The 22,681-nt window shown below is 46.1% G+C and overlaps 1 protein-coding gene across 1 annotated transcript in view; it reads left to right on the top strand.

Moving 5' to 3' along the window:
- Positions 1 to 22,681, top strand: part of CREB3L1 (cAMP responsive element binding protein 3 like 1) — a 64,671-nt gene that overhangs the window by 18,500 nt on the left and 23,490 nt on the right. The window contains exon 2 of the mRNA XM_030559942.1: positions 19,671 to 19,899. Within this exon, the coding sequence (XP_030415802.1) occupies positions 19,671 to 19,899 (229 nt within the window). The remainder of the gene's footprint in view (positions 1 to 19,670; positions 19,900 to 22,681) is intronic.

Here is a 22,681-nt window from a genome sequence, read left to right as displayed (position 1 = left end):
TGCATTGTCTTGTAGATGATTGGAGATTTTTTCCTTAAATAGTAAGTAGTTGTTTCCTTTGTGTTTAAAGTTAGATTTTCTGGCTGGTGTTAGCACGGATTGCTCCTTTGTCCATTTTTTAAGAATAGTATCATATTTGTTTTTTCCAGTCCTTTGGCACGTGTCCTGTTCGCTGTGACTTATCAAAAACAATTGTCATGGGTTCAGTATATTTATTAGTAAATTCCCTTATGATACCGCCCAGGCCTGCCAAACTGTACATATTTTAGTTTTTCCTAGTACCCCCTTTACCTGCTATTTATAAACCTGGTAGAATTGTTGCCCCCTTTCACTTATTCTGAGTGCTAGAAGATGGTCTGAAGAGCTTATGGGGTGTATCAGATGGCACCATTGATACTGTTATGCACAAAGAAGAGTCTGATTTAACAGTATTTTAACTGTTAATTTTAATATGACCCAGAGTAGTGCCTAAAGGCCCCAAACTGAGATTGCGGCTTCAAGGTGCTAGGTACTGTACAAATACATAGTAAGAGACAGGCCCTTCTCTAAAGAAATTACTGTTTAAATAGACAAAGAGTGGGAGGGGAAGAGGTACTGAGAGGTGAAGCGACTTGCACAAGATCATGCAGCTGGCCAGTGACAGAGCTGCAGATAGAACCCAATTCTCCTGTGCCCTGTCAGCTGTACGGGGCTGCCTTTCAATGCATAATGTGATAATTATAATTAAATATATCATCAGTATTTTTATGCACCATCTCTTGAGGATACATTATTTTTCTGAGAGAAGAGGAAGGAGAAAAAGGGCAAGAGAAGAGGAGAATATGGGAAGAAAGAGGGAAAATAGAGACAACATAGAAAAAAGAGAGAAGAGGAGGAGACAGAGGTAGCTATTTATTCAGCACATTCTTCAGCCATCTGGACCTGTTGGCCTGGCTCCAGTTGGACAGGCTCACAGGTTTATCCACAGCATGATGTAATCTCCACTGTCCAGCTTTGATTTTTTTCATGCTCTGGATAGCCTTTTAGCTGGTGCATGTCTGGTGTGGGCACTTTGATTTCCTGTTGCTATTTGTGGAGTTCTCCTAGCTGGTCCTCAGTAGCTGCTGGTGTGTTTTGCGTTTCTGCAAACTGAGAAACTGCACACCATTTTCCTGACAGCTTTGTCACCTTGGGAGCCAGATCCTTGCACAAAGTGTGTGTTGGCTTGAACAACACCTTGGCATGGAAGTAGGATGATCCCTCTGGATAATGTTTGGAATGTTGTTGCTCAGCCCTGGAGGAGGTCTCCCTTAAGCACCAGCAAAGACAGTGACTGTTGAGAATCTTGCATTCCATTCAAGTTCTGCAGCTTGTGGACTTCCCCTGTTGGTACGAGGCACAATATACTTGATCCAACACTCCAGTGGAAGTGAAGGAAGAGGCAATGTGTGATCTCAGTCACTAATTCTAGTATGCTGGGGCCCAATAATCATAAAGCCATTGCTGCTCTGGAAATCAGCCAGGCTTGCAGGGGTTGGTAGAAAAGGGGGAAGACTGGATTAATGCATTGTTTGATACTGCCCACTGTGCTAAATGTTCATCCTACCCTGTCTGGGAGAAGCTATCTGTGGCGAGCTGCTAGCATCAGGGCTATCAGCTCTCAAGCCCCCTAATTTGGTACCACTCTCTGTATACACTATATCACAGAGTACTATGATGGTTAATTTTCATTCATTTACGGCAGTGTGGTCCAGTGGATAGGTCCTAGGTCTGGGTTTTCATCCTGACTTTGCCACTGACTATGTGTAACCTGGGGCAAATCATTTCTCTTCTCTGTGCTACAGTTTCCTTCTCTTCAAAGTGAGTTGAGATCTAGAAGCGAAAAGGCCCATCTAGATGCACAGTGTTATTTCTGTTTTGGGTAAATTCAAGGAGAAGCAAATAGTACAGGGTTTATCCCTGTATCCTGACGAAATGGAGCAACACACAGAGGCATGGACATAGATGAGCTTGTGGATGCTCTGGGCCTGAAGAAAAGATTTCCCTCACAGAGTAACATAGCTGCAACCATTGCCCGGCCCTGCCATGCTTATGCTACAGTCCTACTCAAGGACATGTTGATCTCAGCTCTGATTCAAGAGATGTAGACAGCATTGGGGTGAATCAGTAAGCAACAGTTTGATGACAGCACATTATGACTTCTTACCCATGACTCCTTCTCCTGGCCATGTGCTTTATTCTTGCTTTCTCCAGGGATTCAGGGCTGAGGTTGTTGAGTACATGGCTGGTTCACTCTCTGTTGAGTGACATTTTGTCTAGTATGGATTTCACTGGCTGATTAAGATGCCACACTGACTGACTGTGCTTAGAGGGAGCAGTGCCTTGCTCTCGTTGCTGGATAATGTGCTGAAGGTGGTCCTGTGCAGGAGGGTCAGGCATGTTCTGCCTGGAGGGAGGGACTGAGCAAGAGAGTTGCTGAGGAAAGATGACAGCCTCTGGTGAAAATCCAGCACCTTTCCTGGGAGTGGGCCAAGGATTTTGAGTCATTGCTTTGGCTGGTGGCAACAGAGATAGTTTCATGCCTGGGCTCTTTTATGTCTGGGACAGAGAGAGGAAACCACCCCTTGCCACTCAGAGGGTCCACCAGAAACAGAAATAATAATAATTATTAATAATTAATAGAGAGATTCACAAACTCACTGCCTGCTCCATAAATGAAACCCGAGGAAAACTCAAACTCTGCAAAAACTAGAGAGAATAGGAGAGGAAAGAATTGGTGAGAATGAAAGCCAAAGCCTGCATGTCAGCTGCAGTGTGGGGAGCTCCTTCCAGCTGGCCCCAGTTCAAAGGAACAGTTTTTATTGTCCAAGAGCATTTCCAAAACTCCATTCAAACCCTACAGAAAATTAACCCAAGATGCAGGGTGAGATTTATCACCCAATTAATGAGGGTAGGACACCAGAATTAGACAGAGAGAGGAGAGAAGCGTGGAGGGAGGGAAGGACGTGTGTACCTTGTTTGAGAGGCTGAGAAGGAAGAATAAGGAACAAAGCAGGGGAGAATCAGGCCCCAGAGATTTAAATTAAGAGTGATCACATCAGAAGAATTCTTACAGAATAGTGAATGGGTGCCATGAACCTCCAGATGAGATCCTGGAGTCACAAACTCATATACTGGAGCACAAACTTGACAAGTTGTGGAATTTAATAAATGAAAAGAGTTTCATACTTAGGAAAAGCCATTTGCTCTTTGGGGGCCAGAAGGGGAATATTTTGTTGGTCGTGCCTTTTTCCTGCAGATTAATTGTGGATTTGTCTGTCTCCTTTGGCACAAAATCATCCCAGACACACGGGGCCTGTCACTGCTTTCAGTTCTTCATTGCTGTATAACTATTTAACTGTGTACTATCTGAAAGAATGTTGGAAAGCCAAACCACTGGGGACTTCGCCTTAATTTTCCAGGGGTCAAATAATCTTGTTACCTCTGCATTTTCCACATCACTGTTGACCATTTCACACCAAACTTTCTTGTTTTCCCAGAGGAGTTGCTTGCTTCCATCTGTGATCTATTTATCTTAAATTCTGAATACAAGTAATATAATAATTAATCTTTAAACTCAATGGTAAAATGTACCTAAATGGCTAGATCCTACTTTCACTGAATTAAATGTCAAAACTCCCATTGACTTTAATGGGAGGAAGATTGTATCTATAGTTAGCAAAATAATCAGCTAGAATAGGTATCCACCAAGCTGTTGCATTGGTTAAGATGGAACTTGATTATGATCTATAGCAGGGGTAGGCAACCTATGGCAAGGGTGCCGAAGGTGGCACGCAAGCTGATTTTCAGTGGCACTCACACTGCCCGGGTTCTGGCCACTGGTCTGGGGGGCTCTGCATTGCTTCTTAAACATTTAAAAAACCTTATTTACCTTACATACAACAATAGTTTAGTTATATATTATAGACTTATAGAAAGAGGCCTTCTAAAAATGTTAAAATGTATTACTGGCATGCAAAACCTTAAATTAGAGTGAATAAATGAAGACTCGGCACACCACTTCTGAAAGGTTGCCAACCTTGATCTATAGGTACCTACCTGAGGAGAAGATCTCTGATAGAAGTCTCTTTAATACCACAGACAAAGGCATAATGAGATTAAATGGGTAGAAGCTAAGGCTAGGCAACTTCAGACTAGAAATAATGCACAGTTTTTAAGTGAGGGTGATTCACCATTGGAACCATTTAGCCAGAGACTTGATGATTTTTCCATAACTGGAAGTCTTTTAAAATAAAGATTAGATGTTTTTCCAAAATATATGCAGTAGCTCAGTTACAAGTAATGGACTGAATGCAATTCTATGGTCTATGTTATGCAGGAGGTCAGACTAGATCAGTGGCCCCAAACTTTTTACCTCATGCCCCACCTTACCTCTGTCCATGCCCCGCCCCTGAGCCACAGTTGGGAGCCGGGGCTGGGAGCGAGGCCATGTTCAGGGCCAGAGCCAAGGGCTGGGGCCACAGCGGGGGGTGGGTTGGGGGCTGGGAGTAGGGTGGGAACCGGGGCCAGGGGCTGAGGATGGGGGATGGACTGGGGCTGCGGCCAAGTTGGGGTTGGGGCCTGAAGCTGGGTCCAGGGCTGGGAGTCAAGCCATGGCCAGGCCAGCTGTCAGGGCCACTAGGGTTGCCAACCCTCCTAGATTGGCTGGAAGTCTACCGGAATTGGCATCAATCTCCCAGTGACTGTTAAGAGCAATCTGGGAGATTTTAATAGGCCGCTAAAAGTCCAGTGGGCAGGGCTAAAGCAGTCTCCCTACCCTAGGTTTGGGGACCACTGGACTAAATTATCATAATTGTCTTTTCTGTCATTAAAATCTACGAAACTATCAGTTGTATCCTGTTGTAATTTGCAAACGTGCCTGAGATAACACCCTGAATCTGCACGTTTCTGCAGACTCTTTGCAGTTGGAATACATATGCCTGACTTGGGATGTTCAGGGGTGGGTCTTTGGGGATTTGCCATTGTCAAAGGAAAATGTGATATTTATTCCCGGGAAAGTGCATGGATCTCTGCTTTCAGGTGAATTAACTCCTTTTGTTTCTTTTTGCTAGTTAGGGATCTAAGGAAACCTTGCTGGGAAGGAACTTAAGACACAACTGCTGTGCCCTGTCAGGGAGAAGTCTACCTTCTTGGGGATGATAATCACCAAGAAATATAATGCCTGGGGTGAGGGAAGAAAGTGGTGGGATGGCATTGACCCATGCTGCCTTGACACCTCAACCTTGAAATTTTATTACGCAGCCAATGCAACAGGACTCTCTCCAGGTGAGCAGAGGGACTAGCGCCCCTGATTTGAGGGGAACAATGCTTTTTCACAGAACTATGGATTTCTCCTATCTTCCTGCTACCACCAGTTAGTACCACAGCCTTGCTTGTGGGGGAGAATGGAATTAGCCTTGGGGTTATCCCCCCGCATGCCCCAACAGTGAACAGCAGCCTGACCTAGAGGGCCCATCACCTTGCTGGGGCTAAGAAAGAAATTAACTTTGTCCTGCTTTCTCCAGACTCTCACTTCTCCAGCCCTGATGCTGAGGTGAAAATGATACCCTCAAAGTACGAGTTAAAGTTAAATTTCCTATCTATTTTTCAGGGCACAGACTTTCCATTGGGTTACTGGCAGCAGGTCAGAAATCTGCATTCTAAGCCGAGTCACTTTGAAAACAGCCCATGCCCAGAAGCATGAACATTGCAGAGCTAGAGACGCACTGATCTCCCACTCCAGCCTCACAGAGAGCTCCCCCCTTGCCGTGACGCCTGTGCATATCACAGCCTTAAAGCCATAAACAATTTAGCAGCTGGTGAGACCCTATTCAATCTGTTAGTTACATAAACGTGCTGGGGGCAGCTCACTCTCAGTCTGCCCATTGAAGAGTTTTCCAGCAGCATGGCTTGACTTCTCTTGCGATTTTGGGTGAAAGCCTCTCAGCTGCGAATCACAAGTTCTCTCCTTTCTGGTCCACACCTTCTTGTTCTGGGGTTACCCTTCATGAAGGATCAGGGTTCAAAGCCACCAGCAGTGTGTGGTGTTAATGCCTGAGCCTTCTGAACTGAATAGCGTAGTGCTGTCTTCCACCTCAGAAGCCTGCTTCCTCCACTGCTCTTCTGGGACCTACCCTGAGGCAGGATAGGGGTTGTTTCTGATTCACCCCTTGGGTATTGAGAGAAATGGGTTGAATGAGATAATTGAATCTAATCATAAAGGAAAAACAAATTTCCCCCCCCAAAACAATCTCCCTCTATCTCCCAGGCCTGTGTTCTTACTACATTGTGTCCCTCCTTCCCCACACTCTGTGGAACAGCAGGCTCATAGGAACATGGGAGTTGCTGTACCAGATAAGATCAATGGCCCACCTACTCCAGAAGCCCAGTATCAGCTGCCAGTACCAAATGCTTCAGAGGAAGATGCAAAAAATGACAATTATGGAATAAGCTGTTCATAAGGGAAGTTTCTTCCTAACCCCATCAGCTAGTGGTTGGTTAATGTGCAGAAGCAGAAAGCTGTATATCTTTTTATCTTATTTTTAATATTACCTAATGTAACAGTGGATGTTCTCATTATCCATATAAATGTCTAATCCTCTGAACCCTATTAAGATCTTGGCTCCATTGATATATTGTGGCAGTTAGTTCCACATGCTATTTTTCATTGAGTAAAAAGTAATTCCTTTTATTTGTTTAAAATTTGTTGTCTTTCAGTTTCCTTCAATGTCTCCACCTACATGAATTATAATAAAAAGTGAATAAGAGCTCCCGATTTACCTTTATTAGAACATCCATTATTTTGTAACATATCATCTCTTGTGTCTTCTCTAAGCAGTCCCAATCTTTTCAATCTCTCCTCATATGAAGCTCTCTCCAGGCCTCTAATCACTTATATGTCTACACTGTCTCTGGACTCTTTTTATTCTGCCCTAGCCTTTTGGTGACCGGCAAACACAATATTTCAGATGACCCCCTGCAATTGATTCAGAACCTGGCATATTATTATTCTCAGTATTATTGCCCATCCTTTATCTCATGTATCCTAACATTTTGATTGCTGCTATTCATCAGGCAGGAGTTTTCCTTAAGCTCTCTGGGCAGACCTGCAGGGTTTGGGGGCTGGCTTCTTTTGCAGGCTGCATAGTGACATTTTGTGCAGATGTGCATCACAACAGAACTCTGATTGCTTTTTGGCTGCAGCATCTTTGAGAACCCTGGGGAGAGAGCTGTTTGGGATATTTTTTTAAGGGAAAGTGTCTGGGAGGAGATGAAGATGTAGCAGAGTTGGATTTGAAAGACAGGCACTTCCTGTAAGATGATGAATTGTTAATAAGGATAATCCCGTTCCTTACATTCCTCTAGCTTTTCAATGCAACCTGTCCCAAAGCACTCAGCTCACTGCACAGCCCCACCATCATAGAGCCACCTCAGGGTGGGATGCATCAACCAACAAACACACTTTGTACAACAGAGAGGGGAGGAGAAATTTTGGCAAAAGACATCAACCCCATATCTTACCAAAAGAGTTCTGGACTCTCCCGTGGCCACAAACAGAACCATGCTTTTTAATATCTCATCACACACACAATGGCATAGAATTTACATTAAATGCCTCTGAAAACTGATGGCTCAGTTGACCCCTTCAGCATTTACACTTGGGATTCTAGTGAGTCTGTTAAAAACCTTTTGTTGAGACTGTTAAGCTACTCCTAAGAAGTAGGGCATCTGCATTAACCCTAGTGAGGGGGCTTAGGATGTCCATTACTGATGAGTAGTGATGAGTATTACAAATCTGCTTCCTCTCAAAGCTGTTGCTGGCATTAAGTCTCTGCCGGGGCCTGGACTAGTAAGGGGACAGAGAATAATGAAATATCTGTGGGAGTTTCTGTAGTCTCATTATGGAGTGCTGCACAGAGAAACACAAGTCATTCTGCAGAAGCTCTGCCTACAAGAGCTGATTGAGATAGGAATATACTATTGGCATTAATAGCCATAAATAAAGAATGCTAGAATTTTTAATTGGCAGATGTTATGAGTTCTCAAAGCTGAAGACTTCACAGCTAAACCCTATGAAGGCAAGATTCCTGAATAACCAAAGTGGGGTTACACTCCTAACCTTAGGGGAGAGATCACTCCCATTTGTCTAAATGCTTCACTTTGGAATAACAGGGTTGTGCTCCCTCAAGTGTGTGTGGGTCAAGTTCTGCTCTGACTTTATACCCCATTAGGCTACGATGAGTTGTAATCCAGGGCAGAATTTTGGCTTTTGTTGTGTATGTACTATATATGGAGTGATAGTAGCAGGAAAGAGCAGGAATTCCTTCTTCTGTCCTTCAGGATGCTGATGACTGGAATGGAGAGTTGCCCGTCTCCGTTCAGGACTCTGCAGACTCAGCTAGTTCCTTGCAGCTGGCAAACTAGACTTTCCATCTATATTCACTGTACAAAGAATATATGGGCCTTGTCTGCATTTGAGAAATTTGGCATAGATTTGATGCAAATGTTCCCCATGGTGCACAGGTGATCATACTACTGGTACCTTCAGTTTGGGGGGCTCTGCCCCACACCCACAGCATCACACACCTACCAAGATGCTTTTAGCCTCTTGGATACTCGCAATTTCTGGGGCTCTGCTCCTTGCAGCAAAACCAACATGGCCAATTGTCAGGCACATTTACACCAAACACGCTGAGCCCAGATGTGAGGGAGATGTTGGTGGACCTAGATTTCTCTGGGACCGTAATAGAAGGCACTTTTAGTGCGTCTGTTGGGAGATCCAATCAGAGTGTGATTTATACATTTTCCTTATTCCTTTTGCTTTTGGGACAAAATCATAAAGTTAAAAAACAAACCCAACCACCCCCAAGTGCCTGGTTGTCTCTCAAAATTCCTCCCCAATGAAGGATGTGAAAAATTTAAGGTTAGCATTGCATGACTGATTCCAGCCACATGATTTTGATGTGGTCTGCAGTGTGTGTGTGTTTTTAACAATATTGTGCATTCCATCAGCTGATTTTTCCATTGGGGGTTGTGAGGGAGGAGTGGGTGAATAGTAAACCTCTGTGTCTGCCACAGATGGAGATGCAAACTGTGGAATGAGTGAGTACCAAAGTGCTAAGTCGACAGAGCTCCCAGACTGGAATTGTCTCTTCATAGACACTCATTAAAAACAGCTAGAGAGAACTGGGCAAAAAGTCAGAAACATGAAGGGATGAGGTACTGAGACCAAATCACACTGGGAATCAGAGGACCAGAGTCTGATTCCTAGTTAGGTCTGATACATGGAGACTGGGTGCATCAGTAACCTGGAAGAATCTCATGTGAAGCATAATTTGAGATGGTTTGGGAATTCTGCTACTGGGTCTCTGAGCTCCAGTGTGTGATCAGCAAGCTGTGTCAGAACATAGAATGCTTTGACACCAGAACTAAAAGGTGGTACTGGAACCCAGATAACAAACTGGTATTGCATGGGTGGCCTGGGGCTCAGAGCAGGAGCTGCAGACAGGCAAGCTCTGGGACCTTGTGCAGATTGTATGTGTGTGACAAGTTCAAAACACTCCAAGGTGTGCTCTGGACTTGAATCCTTTAAAAACAAACAAACAAAGCAAGAGCCTGGCAGCACTGAAGTCTGGTACAGGTCCAGCAGTGAAAGAATCTGAACTGGATTTCTATGCCCCCCTCTGATCTCATGCCTGGATTAACTGTTTCATGTTTGTATAGCACAAATGGGGGAAGACTTGTACTGTAGGATTATTATTTGTGTGAATGTCCTCTGAACGCAGCCCCAGGGAAAGAGAGAACTAGAATTGGGTTCTGTGAGTGACGATCTGAGTGTAGCTTTGGAAGAAGGCGGCTCTGATGTGGGTTTGTGTGAAGTGACATTTCTAACATTCTCTTGCATTGGGTCAGATTGTTAGTCAGTGGGAGTTAGGAATTGAGTAACCCTGGGAGTGTTCTCTATGGAGTGGGGCAGCCACCCTCCAGCCTTCTGTATTTCCTTCATGATAGCAACACATGCTCCCAGATGCCCTGGGCTTCAAACTGCCACACACGATCTAGATTGATTTGTAACTGGTTTTAGGGAAGCAGATGGATACCAGGGATGGTTCTGTTTAGACCCAACCATGTCTAGATCCCAGTATCTGCCAGGAAACTCAGAGCTAGCCATGCCAGTTTGAAGAGTTGGGTGGCTGAGTTAGTTTTAGCAGTTTGCAGCTGGTTAGTGGATCTTTTGAATGAATCTGTGTGGCTCCATTCCCACTCCATCCCTACACAAACACAATGACTCAAAGGCACAGACTCGTGGGCCTTGGGGAGGCCAAGGTCTCTTTGTATAAAAATGAGGCAATAGATTGTCTGACCATGAAAATACCATGCACCAACTACATCTCCCCAACAGGCTCTGAATTCAGGCTGCAGGCAGCAGCATTCTCTGTAGGAATACCCCCATCCTGTGCGTGGGGACCTGCTGGGCTTGCCTGTTTTATCACACTATGATTCACAGCACAGACAGCTGGAACATGGAAATCTGAAGCAAAAGGGAGGAGAATTTTCTCCGCTTGGACACTTGCCCGCTGAAGGCTGGATTTCTTCCCCCTTAATCCCACCCTGTGAAGGGCTGTGCCCCATTCGTGGTCCTAGGTGGCCTGGGGGAAGTGGAACCCTATTCATAAGAGGTAGTGATGACTCAGTGAGGTGCTCAGCTACTACAGTGGTGAACGTGATACAGAAACCCAGAGAGGTGCTTGTGCCGCATCCTGCTTTCCCCATGTCACGCTCACCCCGGGCAGAGCACCCGTACGAGTCCCGAGTGAGATCCGAGGGCGGGGGCACAAGCCTTGAGCGGGCGGGCTGTCTGCCGGGGGTGCCTCGCACCCTCTGACTCCAGGAGCAGGCGTGACAAAGGCAGCGCGCTGCGGGGCCGGCTAGCTGCGGTGACAGCGGCCCTAGGACCAAAGGGAACGCGGAGCGCCGGTCGCTTCCCGGCAGGAGCGCGTCCCCTCGGGCCGGGCCGGCTGCCCCTGTGCGAGCTGCACGTGCGGGCCGGCCTGGGCCCCGCTCTCCCTGCGAGCGCGCGGCGAGCAGCTCCGTTCTAACCCTGCACTCCTCCTGATCGGCACAGCTCAGCATCGCCCAACAGCTGCTTGGCTGGCAGGCGCTTCCCCATTGGCCCTGGGTCCCTCGGAGCTGTCCAATGGGCTGTCAGCTTCCTCACTGTGTTCTTTAGAAGGCCTCTTCGGGAGGTAGTTAACCCTTTGCAGGCCCCGGGGCTGGAGTGGGGGTTCCAACAGAGCTCCTTGCTCCTGCAGCTCGCTAGCCCTCCCTACCGCCCGGTTCCCCTTTCTCCTCGCGTCCTGTTCTTGCCCTCCTTTCTTCCCTCCTCTCCTCAGCTTTCCTTCCCCCTGGCAGCAGCCTCCCGGCCCCGCTCTTGTAGGCGCGGAGCTGCCAGGTGGAAATGACCTGGTGCAGTAGCCACAGCGCACGATTGGTCGCCACGGTCTCTCCTTTTGGGTTTGGTCCAGGTGAGGGGTCTCCAGCCCTCCCTCTCAGTCTGAGCAGGAGGCTGAATTGGCCCAAAAGCCCCAGTCTGCTCATGTTCCAAGGGAGTCCCAAGCAGGCCAGGATGGTTAGGGCATTAGTCTAGAATTTGACTTTGATTCCCTGGGCCACCACAGTTTTCCTGTGTGATCTCGGGCAAGTCACTTAGGCTATGTCTACCCAGAGCCTTGGCAGCAGTTCGGGGGGAGGAATGAGACTCCCACCCCTGTGCTCCTCCTCTTTCCCCCAGAGGACCCACTCCCTGGTCAGGTAGAAAGCTGGAGGTGGACAGTGGTAAGAGCTGCCCAGGGAGCACAGGCATATGTGGGGAACCCTAGATCCTCCACCAGCCCTGAGTGGGAGGGCGGAATGCCTGAGAGCCGTCCCCAGCCTGGGTCCCTACCCTCAGGGCATGCTGCCCAGGGTAAATGGAGAGCCTCCTGGTGGGTGGGGGCTAAGGGAAGAGGCTGGTGATGCTGGCAGCCGCTGCACTTTGCGGTGGGAGAGCTGATCAATGTGCTTGTCTGAGGCTTGAAGTTTGGGTGGGCAATGCAGCCCTATGTCCCCCAAACTATGCTCATGTTTGAAAGTGGGAGGGCCATGCCCTCTCACGGTTCCAGTGCCCCTGCAATGAGGCACTGCTTAAGTGACTAAAGACCTACCAGACCTTAGGATATGTACTGCTCTCTACATGCCCAACTAGTGTCTCCCCCATCTACACTGCTGTTTTTAGCAGGTTAGCATCCCAGTGCCTCCATGCTGCTGAAGCCTTTCCTCACTGCAGGGAGCTGCCGGAGCCTTTCCCCACCCCAGGGAAAGCATCCAGTAAGGCTCTGGCAGAGGGAAAGCAATGAGGAAAGGCTGTGTTAGCTGCTCCCTGCTGCCGGAGCCTTTCCCCATTACCTGCCCCCTACCAAAACCTTTCATGGCTACACACGAAAATGGATGCAGCCTGCTTTTCGCTGTAGTGTCAAGATATACGTATCCTACAGGCTGCTGCCAGTACGGAGAAGGCTGTAGCCTCCCTGTGCCTCAGTACCCCATCTATAAAATGCAGAATATAGCACTACCTTACCTCTCTGAGGGGTGTGAGGTATATTACATTATTGGAAGCACATACATATCTAAGATGGGCATACGTTTAAGGAAAAAATTACAATTGAAAACATTTGTAAAATAAATAAATGAGTTAGTTATTAGCTGGAAGCTGATCTCTTCTAGTTTTATGTGGCCAAAGTGCATTAATATCCAGAAGAGATCCTGGGTATGAGTAGTATGACGTTTCTAACAACTGCCACTTCCTCTCTATGATATCTGGGGTAGTGGGTTATCCTGTCCCAGTTTATTGAACACTTTCCTCTGACTATTTGGAGTCTGTGTCATCCCTAGCATGACAAGTGGCACCTATCTCTAGAAATTGTAAATCCAGGCCCTTGACACAGATATTTTGTGGAAGGAGCTTTTGCAATTAAATGTGCATGATATTCATTGTAATTCCATGAAATGTCAGGGACAGGGGCCACAGCCAAGGAATAATAACACAAGCACCTTCCATCTAAGTTTCAAAATACATTACAGGTTGAAAATAAGTAAATATCATACCTCTCCTGTGCGGGATTGGACCTCATGCATTGTTTGTGACGGTGTGAAACTCCCCTCCTCCCACGCCTATCTGTTAATTTTAATGACAAACTTTGGTACAGGCTCTAGAGCTGTACAGTCAGCCTGTGAGCCTTCTGAAAGTGCAGCATGTCAGGGATTTGGATGTTTTCTGAAGTCTTGCCACTAAAAACGATTACAGAAAAACTCATCATGTTTGGCAATCTCTGGGAAAGATTGAAGACTGGAATAGCAAGTGGTGCTGCATGTCAGAATTGAGGGCCTGGGATAGCAGTGGGGTCAGCAAATCCCAATCAATTGGATTGAAGTGTTTCAGCTGGGATGCATAGATATCCAAGACTGGAATAGCATGGAGAATTGTGGGTTAGCACTGAGGTGTATTCGCAGAGCTGTGGGAAAGGACTGGAACAGCAGGGAGCTGCAGGTTAGGATGGAGGTGCATGTTGGGGAGGGGCTAGATTGGGATAGCTGGTCTGCAGATAAGGACTGAAGTGCATTGGAATAACTCTTTAGAGGTCCAGACTATGATAGCAGGAGGGATTGAAGGTCAGGATGGAGGTGCATTGACTGCATTCTGAGAGGAAAGCTTGCATAGCATCAGCCCACACTCTGCCTGGGTCTTGTTAGCACTGTCAGGCCTTCACTTTCATGAGCACTAAAATTCACCACATTTTTAAGAGAGTGAAAGGACTGGCAGGAGCATGTGGGCTCTTCTTTCTTGGAATGAATAGGAAATCTCTGCTGTGAAGCTGGAGTGCAGAGGCTTCACTCCTCAGTGAAAGCAGAAAAAGGAAATGCAGATGTCACAGCTGGAATGGGAGATTTATCTTGGCAAGCAGAGAGGAAAAATATTTAAAAAATAAAAGAGAAAACTTAGAAGACTCCCCTCCATATTTGCTAGTCTGCCAACATGTGCAGTACCTCCAACCTGCAAAGGTCTTAAACTTCTGGATGGGCTACAGCTCAACTGGACTGGCTCTTTGCTGGTTCCTCTTTGGAGTGAAACCACTGAGTTTCATAGCAGCAGTGACAAAGCTGTGAGAACTGAACTGAATCTGAAGGGAAATTGTCCCAAAGCAGCTCAATAAAAGATGGGAAGGGGAGAGCCCACAATAGTGGGGCTAGTGGAGGAGAGAGATGAGAGTCCAAGCTCGGATGACTGTTGAGGTGGGGAAAATGGAGAGCTCACATTTGGATGTCTTATGCTAGGTCCCGAGGTAACTCTTGTATACCAGAAAGGGGCTCTTTAAATGAGAGGCATAAACACATTGAGCTTGCCATTCAAGCAACTCTGAGTGTGAGGTCTGGGTGAAAACATATGGTGGAAACATGTTTGGACTATTCAATGCATGTGTCAGTCACCAGGCTTGGGAGGGTGCTGGAACCAGTGTCTCAAAGACTCACACTCTCTCTTTGCTGATGAGTTGTCTTAACTTGAGCAGATTTTCCTGTGATCTCAGAGATGCTTTTGGGATAACTGTGTTTGGAGATAGGCTGCTCCATGGCTCCAGCACACACATGCATACATGCATATCCCATCTCCGTGGAACAGTGTTGAGGGGGAGGGGCGCCAGAGACCATGGTTTGGATCAGGAAATCCTGCACATCATCACCATGGGGCTGCTGTCCCTTGGCTGCCCCCTTCCTGACCGCTCATTGGCAGTACTGCTTTGGAAATATATCTCGTGATATTTCTTGGCTGCAGAGCATGGTTAAAGGGAATGAGAAAGAAGGAGAGCATGAAAGAGAGGGGGAGATAGCAGGAGAGAATGATATGAACGGAGAGTGAGCTGTTAGCTTTGGATCCTATCTGGAAGAAGTTTTCTCCAAGTCAATTTCATGTCCCTCCTTTTGGACTAGGATGATGAAGATCACGTTTCCTAGCTGGCTTAAACTGAGACCATTTATAAGAACTTGATTTCAAAAAATCATGAGGGAGATTCTAGCTATGTGAAGCTCACTGCAGAATCCTTCATCATATCACAGCTGAATCCCATGGGAGACTTGGCAGGTCTCACCTAGCAGGAAGAAGATGCTTCCAGAAGGAGATTGTAGACTAGGAAGATGCTGTGGGACTCTGAGCCTGTTCTGTGCATCTCCTTATTATCCCCATCTTCATTCATATTCAAGCCTTTGTGAATTCCTTCCTTAGGCCTCACTCTTAATTGTGGGTTTCTGGCCTTTGCTCTGTTGATCTCCTTACTGCCAGAGCATTAAGTAAAATCTATACAAAGTCTAGTCCAGGGACTTCTACAATGTGGTCCACAGAGGTCCTCCTCTTTAATATGGAGGTGTGGTCTGCAGAGACTACAGACCCCAATATGCAATGCTCCTTTCTGACCCAAGTGATCCCATTGTATATCGGCTTCTGTAGTTTCCCTAGGGCTTCTCCAAATTAAAGATGAGGGTAGTTGTAAATCTGAAGCCTTCTACGCAAATTAGATGCAGCTCTCTGGCTCTTGGCCAGATGCCAATGGACGCCTCAGGGGGATAGAGTTTAAGCATCTTGTGTTAGTTGTATATATATTTATTAGATGTGTTTCAGAGGCGTCCATCACCAAAGGCTCTAGACTACCCAGTACCACAGGGTTCAGGATGCTCATCACCAAAGGATCTGGACACACAGACTCTATTTTATTATTTTGCCAGATAACCATGGATAAATTTACTGCTCAGAAATTTATCTCCAAGTTAATTTTATGTGTTGGCAGCATGGGAGACCAAAGCCCATCATGAGGGACATAACAACACTTCTGTGATTGGGCAGCTCACTGCCCAGTCATCTCCAACATAGATATGTCCAATTATAAAGTGGTGTTATCACCCACTTTGCTAAAAGCAGCAAAGAGTCCTGTGGCATCTTATAGACTAACAGACGTATTGGAGCATGAGCTTTCGTGGGTGAATACCCACTTCGTTGGATGCATGTAGTGGAAATTTCCAGGGGCAGGTATATATATGCAAGCAAGAATCAGGCTAGAGATAACGAGGTTAGTTCAATCAGGGAGGATGAGGCCCTTTTCTAGCAGTTGAGGTGTGAACACCAAGGGAGGAGAAACTGCTTTTGTAGTTGGCAAGCCATTCACAGTCATTCTCTCGCATTGGCTCTGCCTCCCCTTTATCTCTCCTTCCTTTCCCTCCCTGCCCCCATCCCACCCATTTCTTGCCTCTGAGCCCCTGCCAGCTTTTCTGGGTAAAAATAACAGTCTACAAATCTGATTGTTCTGTATGCACTTTCCATTTACAGGAGTCTGATCCCTGGTGCCATCTTTGATAATAATAATTATCCCCAATCTCAGAGACTGGCCTACCTTGAACACAGCATTCTCTTATTTCTGCTACCAGGGCTTTGGAGCTGTGCTCCGGCTCTGCTCCAGCTCCAGGCAAAAACCTGCAGCTCCACTCCTCTGGAACTGCTCCACACTCCAGCTCTGCTCCAAAGCCCTGATCTGCTACCCTCACACAGAGACACTCTAGATTAGTCCTGAGCTGGTAAATGAGTGTCTGGTGAGAGATGAAAGGGAGCAGCACTAGTGAACAGGCAGTTAGAATATTATTTACACCTGCTGAAGGATCAGAATCATAAGAATGGCCATAGTGGGTCAGACCAAAGCTCCATCTAGCCCAGTAGCCTATCTTCCGACAGTGGCCAATGCCAGGTTTGCACCCCCTGATGTAATTGCCTTTTGGATCTGCAGAGTGGATATGGACCCCTTTATCTCTCCCACCTCCAGTTCTCTCCTCACTGTACAAATTAGCTAACATCCCTGGAGGAAAAGTGGTACCTTGAAGCAGCCATCTTTCATCTCTGTAATGACAGCTTTAACATCTGTAGCCACATTTTCAAAAGTGGCCACTCATTTTGAGTCCCTTTAATTTTTGGGTGCCCAAAAGAAAAAGTGCCCTAAATCAATGGCTGTTTTGAAAAATGTTGGTGTTTGAGCCAAACAGCTATGAAATTAAGAAAAAAATCTCCCCTTCCCTCATTTATAACCTGTAAATAACACTCCTCCAGTGGTGAGATGACCCTTTTGTTTTAAATCAATGTCATGCCATCACACTTCCTCTATTTATCCTCTACTTGGGAGATCACAGTGTGATCTGGGATCCTTGTTCTAACTGGAGTTGGGATGCAGATATGAGGATTTTATGTGAAATTACTGCATGATTCAGTGTAACTTCTCCCTAATTCTCTCCCCACCCTCATCTCTTTTGTTAATACAAAGTTATGGAGGAGATTTGAAACTCACAGAAAAGTCATTGATGATTCCCACAGCAGCTTTTCCTCCAGCCCTCAGCACATACATAGGTTTGACTGTGTATTTTTTCTTTCGTATATTTGCTCACCTTGGAGGGAGCCTGGTATGTTGGAACTCTGGATTCTTTCACTTTTCTACTTACATTCCCACCCTTATAGTTACACTATCATCCTTTCTTACACCGAGTTTGCTTGTTTCGTTTAAAAAAGAAAAGACACAGGGGAGGTGCAGCAGCATCTGTATGAATGTGTGCTCTTTAGAGCCAATGTTCTGAGCAGTGCGGCCTCCAAACACACAGGAAGAGGCAGAGATGCTACTTTCCCAATGCTAATTAGATAACTTGGGTAAACCAGGTGTCTTCCTCTGACTCAGTGGCCTTCTCCTCACAAAGGGTTATGCCCAGGGCAGCTTTGAGTTGTTTTCTGTTACTCATCCAAGCACAAAAATGCATACTTGAAAATGACCAAGTGGGTTTTACTAAGCTACTGAACCAAATTTGCCTCTACCAGAGAACAAGCTTGGAAGATTTACTGTGCCCAAATGTCCTGTGAGTGGCTGAAAACCAGGGCTTAGAATGAAAGTACCTCCTTCTCAGTCCTCGACATACTGTCTGTAATCCCAAGGGAGGTTTGGATGGCTCCATGTCAGCCTGCCCCTGGGGTGACTGGGAGGACAGGAGTGAGGGTGAGGGAAAGAAAGGCACAGAAAAGCTAGTGCCAGGAGGAAAGCAGGAGTTGCAGACTCCAGAGCTGGAAGGAAGAAATGCTTTCTTAGTGCTCCTTTGTTGTCTGATTTTCAAATCGAAGGCAGGGGCGTGGGAGGGTGCGACCAACTGCAAACTCCCCCCCCCCCATCCTCTTTGCTCTCTCCATCTTCCCCCTGGCAAGGCAGGGGGGCTGCCCAGTTGCAGCCATCTCCTCTCTCCAACCCTCTCAGTGCCAGAGCTCTGTTTGCAGAAAGATATTGTGCTAAAGTAAATCAAACACACCTTCCTGTTGGAACAGGAACTAGTGGAGTGTGGTATCCGGGGTCCTCTGGCCAACTCCTCCCTCAGCTCTGCTTTTAGAGAATGAAGGGAATACACACATCTGTACCCTCTCAAGCTCCTCCTGGCACATGGTCTCCTTCCACTGGTACTCCGAGGGCTGTAATATATGCCTCTGTCTCGCTCTCTCTCACACACATACACACACACACACACGACATTGCTCTCAATATTTCAGTATTTTGCTTGTAGTGCCCCCCCACCCCACCCCTTAATCTCCCCTCTTTAGCCACTCCTGGCCTGCCTACTCTTCTTTGACTTTGGGTCAGCTCTATCCAGATCTTGTAAGACCACCTATGTAATCTATGTTTCTCTTTCTTCTCTCTGACCCCAAAGCATCACTCTGCTGATAAATGGGATCCATTTTCAGTTGGCTATGGGTAGCCATCATTTTTCTCATTGCCTCACCAATGTTTTGTTGTATCAAATAGAAAACTTAGTGATCTGATTTCTCAATAGGAGCGCATTTCTCAGGGGAAACAGGTTCTGCATGGGATCAGATTTATTGGCTGTCAGTGGAATGATTGTTTGCTGTTAACAAGCAGCCATCTGTGGTGTTTAAATTTCATCAGGAAGCAGAATTTCACAGGCATTAACTGGCCTTAGGACATTCTCATGGGGTCCACAGAGGGGCTGTGAAATCCTAAGGGAAATTAAATACAACATGGGGCCTTCCTGTTATTTTGATTACACTAGTGTTTTCTCACTGATAGAAATTAATGGTGGGGTTTTGTTATCTTTGGTACCAGGGTGCCCACTGCTGCTTGGAGAACACATGGGAACATTTATGTCACTAAGCACAGCCTCAGAAGAACACATTTTGGTATACTTCAATTTTTTTACCACGCAAGTTTTCCTGGCGCTCTTTCTTCTACTAAATAGTATATGGTATAAACCCTACATAGACAGGTAGGTGGGTATATAAGGGAGACAGAGAGATAGCTAGTTGGGTATGTACAGGATAGATAGATAAAAAGGCAGATATATCATTGAGCATTTGAACCCTACCTTATAAATAGAAAGCTGATTTTATCTAGCTATCATCACGGATCAGAATAAAGGATGGAGATTGTTATTTTTCATCCAAATGGTGTGGTTGCTGAAGTTTTGATCACAGTTCAGTGGAAGGCTCCCTAGCTCCTACTGGAGTTAACAATAATATTCTCTTTCACTTGGTTCCTTCTCAGCATTTCTCCGAGAATCTGGATCATTTCTCTGAGAACATGGAGGATTTCTCCAATGAACTCTTCAGCAGTTTCTTTGATGATCCAATGTTGGCTGAAAAGAACCCTTTACTGGACATGGACTTGGACCCTCCTACTCCTGGCATCCAGGCAGAGCACAGCTACTCGCTCAGTGGAGATTCTGCTCCCCAGAGCCCCCTCATGCCTATCAAGACTGAAGATAATGCCAATGGTGAGCACAAGAAACCCATATGCAGATTGCCGTCTCTCCAAAAGATGTACTGCATGTCCTAGAAGAGCTGATGTCTTTGAGCAGAGGTGGGGCCTGCTTGACACAATTCAGGCTCCTCAGCACTGGGGCACTGCCTAACTGCTTTGACTTAGTACAGTTAGTCAATGGATAAATTTGTCTGTTTTATGAATGTGGTCCACGTTTTTTCTTAAATTTGCTATGCTCACAGTATAGTTATTCATTTTTATTGCTGTGCGTTATTCGTGCTGATGATTATGGTTTGTGTCTCTGCGTGCTCTGTGCTCCTGGCAAACTACAGGCAGCAGTTCCATAGGACCTTGGTAAGTTGAGAGTGGATGCACTGGACTCAAGTCCCTTCCTGGAGCTTACCAGTGAGGTTTGGCCTTGATATAGGGAGCACAAGTCTCTGCCTGCAGCCAGTTGGCTCATGTGGAAAACTAAGTGGCTTCCTTGTGAGTGGATCTCACTTAGAGGAAGAGAGAGAGGAACAGTTATTTCAAACCCTATTTTTAAAACAATTCATTTCAGGATAATTCATGATGGCTGGATATTTTTAGAGCAATCCCAACAGAGAGTCCTATAATTTGCGGGACTGTGTGGGTGTCCTGGCAGCTGATGGACACCAGGCTGCCTGAAAAAACTGTGTCACTGATTCAGTATATACATGAGAAGAAAGCCCTTCCTTTTAGCAAGAGCAAGGTCTGGGATAGAGGTTTCCCCATCATAGCCAGGAACTATCCCTGCTCTGTGATAACAAACACCAAGAAAGGAGAGAAACTGCCATCTGCTGCCTCTTCTTTGCAAATTACACCGTCAACATCTTTAGGGTCAGTACCCATAACTCAGACAGTGCATCAGAGGGTCACCAAGCAAGAGGCCTAACATCAGGCCCGACAGCTTCTCCTTAACCTTCAAACATTCAGAAGGGTTTCCTCTCCCTGACTTTAACACTAACACATCCCTGCAGGGGGCTCAACAGAAGCAAGTATTCTTGGGCAATTAGCAAAAACCACGCAGGCGAGGACACACACCTTAACACACGTGGTCTTGCCAATCGCACACATTGAAAATAAATAAATGAGAATAAAGATTATAATGATAGGGTGAGAAGCAAACAGAATGGAGCAGTGAAACACAAAACAAAGACGTGCAGTTATAGTAAGCTAACTCAGGAGCTTGTATCTGTTATACTCGTCACCTCTTCCCCTGTATCCTCTTTCCATATATTGTCATGTCTCTGCTTAGACTGCAAGCTCTTTGGGGCTTTCTTATGTCTATAGAAACCCTAGCCATATTTGGGACGCTGAGGGTGACAATTGCTCTTGTGCAGGCTATGCATCAGTTAAACCCCACTTAAACCAATAGGACTGAAGTGCTCTGCCAGCCTTACATTACTAGTCAGAAGGTGCAGTTCACATCTGTGCAGTGAATGAGTACAAAATATCATTGTGGCAGGCATACATGTGCACACACACAGTCACATGTCCAGGGTTATATCTGGCTCGTATTTGAATGATACATATTTTAGTCCATCTGTGAATTGGGAGCAATAGCCCTTTGCTGAAATTGTGTGGGTTAAACCTTCATTTTAATGTGTATTTATATTTGGACCCAAATCCAGATCTATCTCTGCATTGTACCTATTAGTGCTGCCCTTAAAAAGCAATGCCACTAATGGTTTTCCTTTAACATCTGTGAGGCTTAAGTATGTCCTTTCAGCCTGCAGCATTCTCAAGGGAACCTAGGCTGTCTCTAGTTTTGGAGCCGGCTCTGGCTTTTTACACATTGGCTTCTCCATACTTCCCTGCTGTCCTCAAAAACTTCAGAATCCTGCCCATCCCAGGCTAGACACCCACTAATTCAGTTAGGTTGCGAGGTTCAGGTTGCTCATCAGTATCATGAGTTTGCTTTTCAATGGAATCCACTTGCCTAATGGGTTATGGGTACAAATATGGAATATCTGGTTCCAGGTACCAGATTACAGTTCTGCAGACCAGGGAGTGCAGTCATGATTTCAGGCCCAAGAGCAGGCTACAGTTCTCTAGAGTAGAAGGTGTAGGTCTGATTACATGCAAGTGGATGAGCTGTTGATCTGTGAAGTCCAATTCCATGCCAACAATCAGGCTGTGGTTCTATAGCACAGAGAGGAAAGAGAAATGAAGACACTACATTTAAATATATTCCCCTTCTCCCCTCATTCCTCTTCACTCCCTTCCTCGTTTCAGAGGAGCAATAAATTTCTCATATCTGTGTGTGATGGGTCTGTATTTTTTACTGCACACACATTCCAAATATCTGACCATAAACAATGTATCTAGAGAAGTGTACTGAGGCATAATCTCCTGGCACCACTCACACAGCAGGATCCGGACGCATCTTCAGTGTTTCTAGATCATCTGTAACTTTGGGACCACCGAGGCTGTGGAATGCAGATGCAGCCATGGAAAATGCCTACTCATCTAGTCCTGAATGACACCCTGTTGGCTGGTTCATCTTTGTAACCCAATAGCTCTTGTAATTCTTCAGAGTGGGGCAGACAGAGGGTTTTGGCGTGGGGACAGGAGAAGGAGGGACAGCATGTGCTTGTTTGGGTGTTCACTGGTTGGCCTATTTGGAGTGACATAGCGGGGGGCTGCCCTCTCACCTAGTTTATTCTAGACAGGAAGAGCCCCTTACTTGCCCTCTTCTCTGATTAGTAACAAATCCAGCAGCCACAGCACTCACAGGCAGAGGGAGCATCATTCCTCTTACAGAAAGGGAC

This window comes from Gopherus evgoodei, chromosome 4 (assembly GCF_007399415.2).
Source record: "Gopherus evgoodei ecotype Sinaloan lineage chromosome 4, rGopEvg1_v1.p, whole genome shotgun sequence".
NCBI classification, from domain to species: Eukaryota; Metazoa; Chordata; order Testudines; family Testudinidae; genus Gopherus; species Gopherus evgoodei.
The sequence above is the reverse complement of the archived record's forward strand: the minus strand, read 5'-3'. Positions and strand labels throughout refer to the sequence as shown.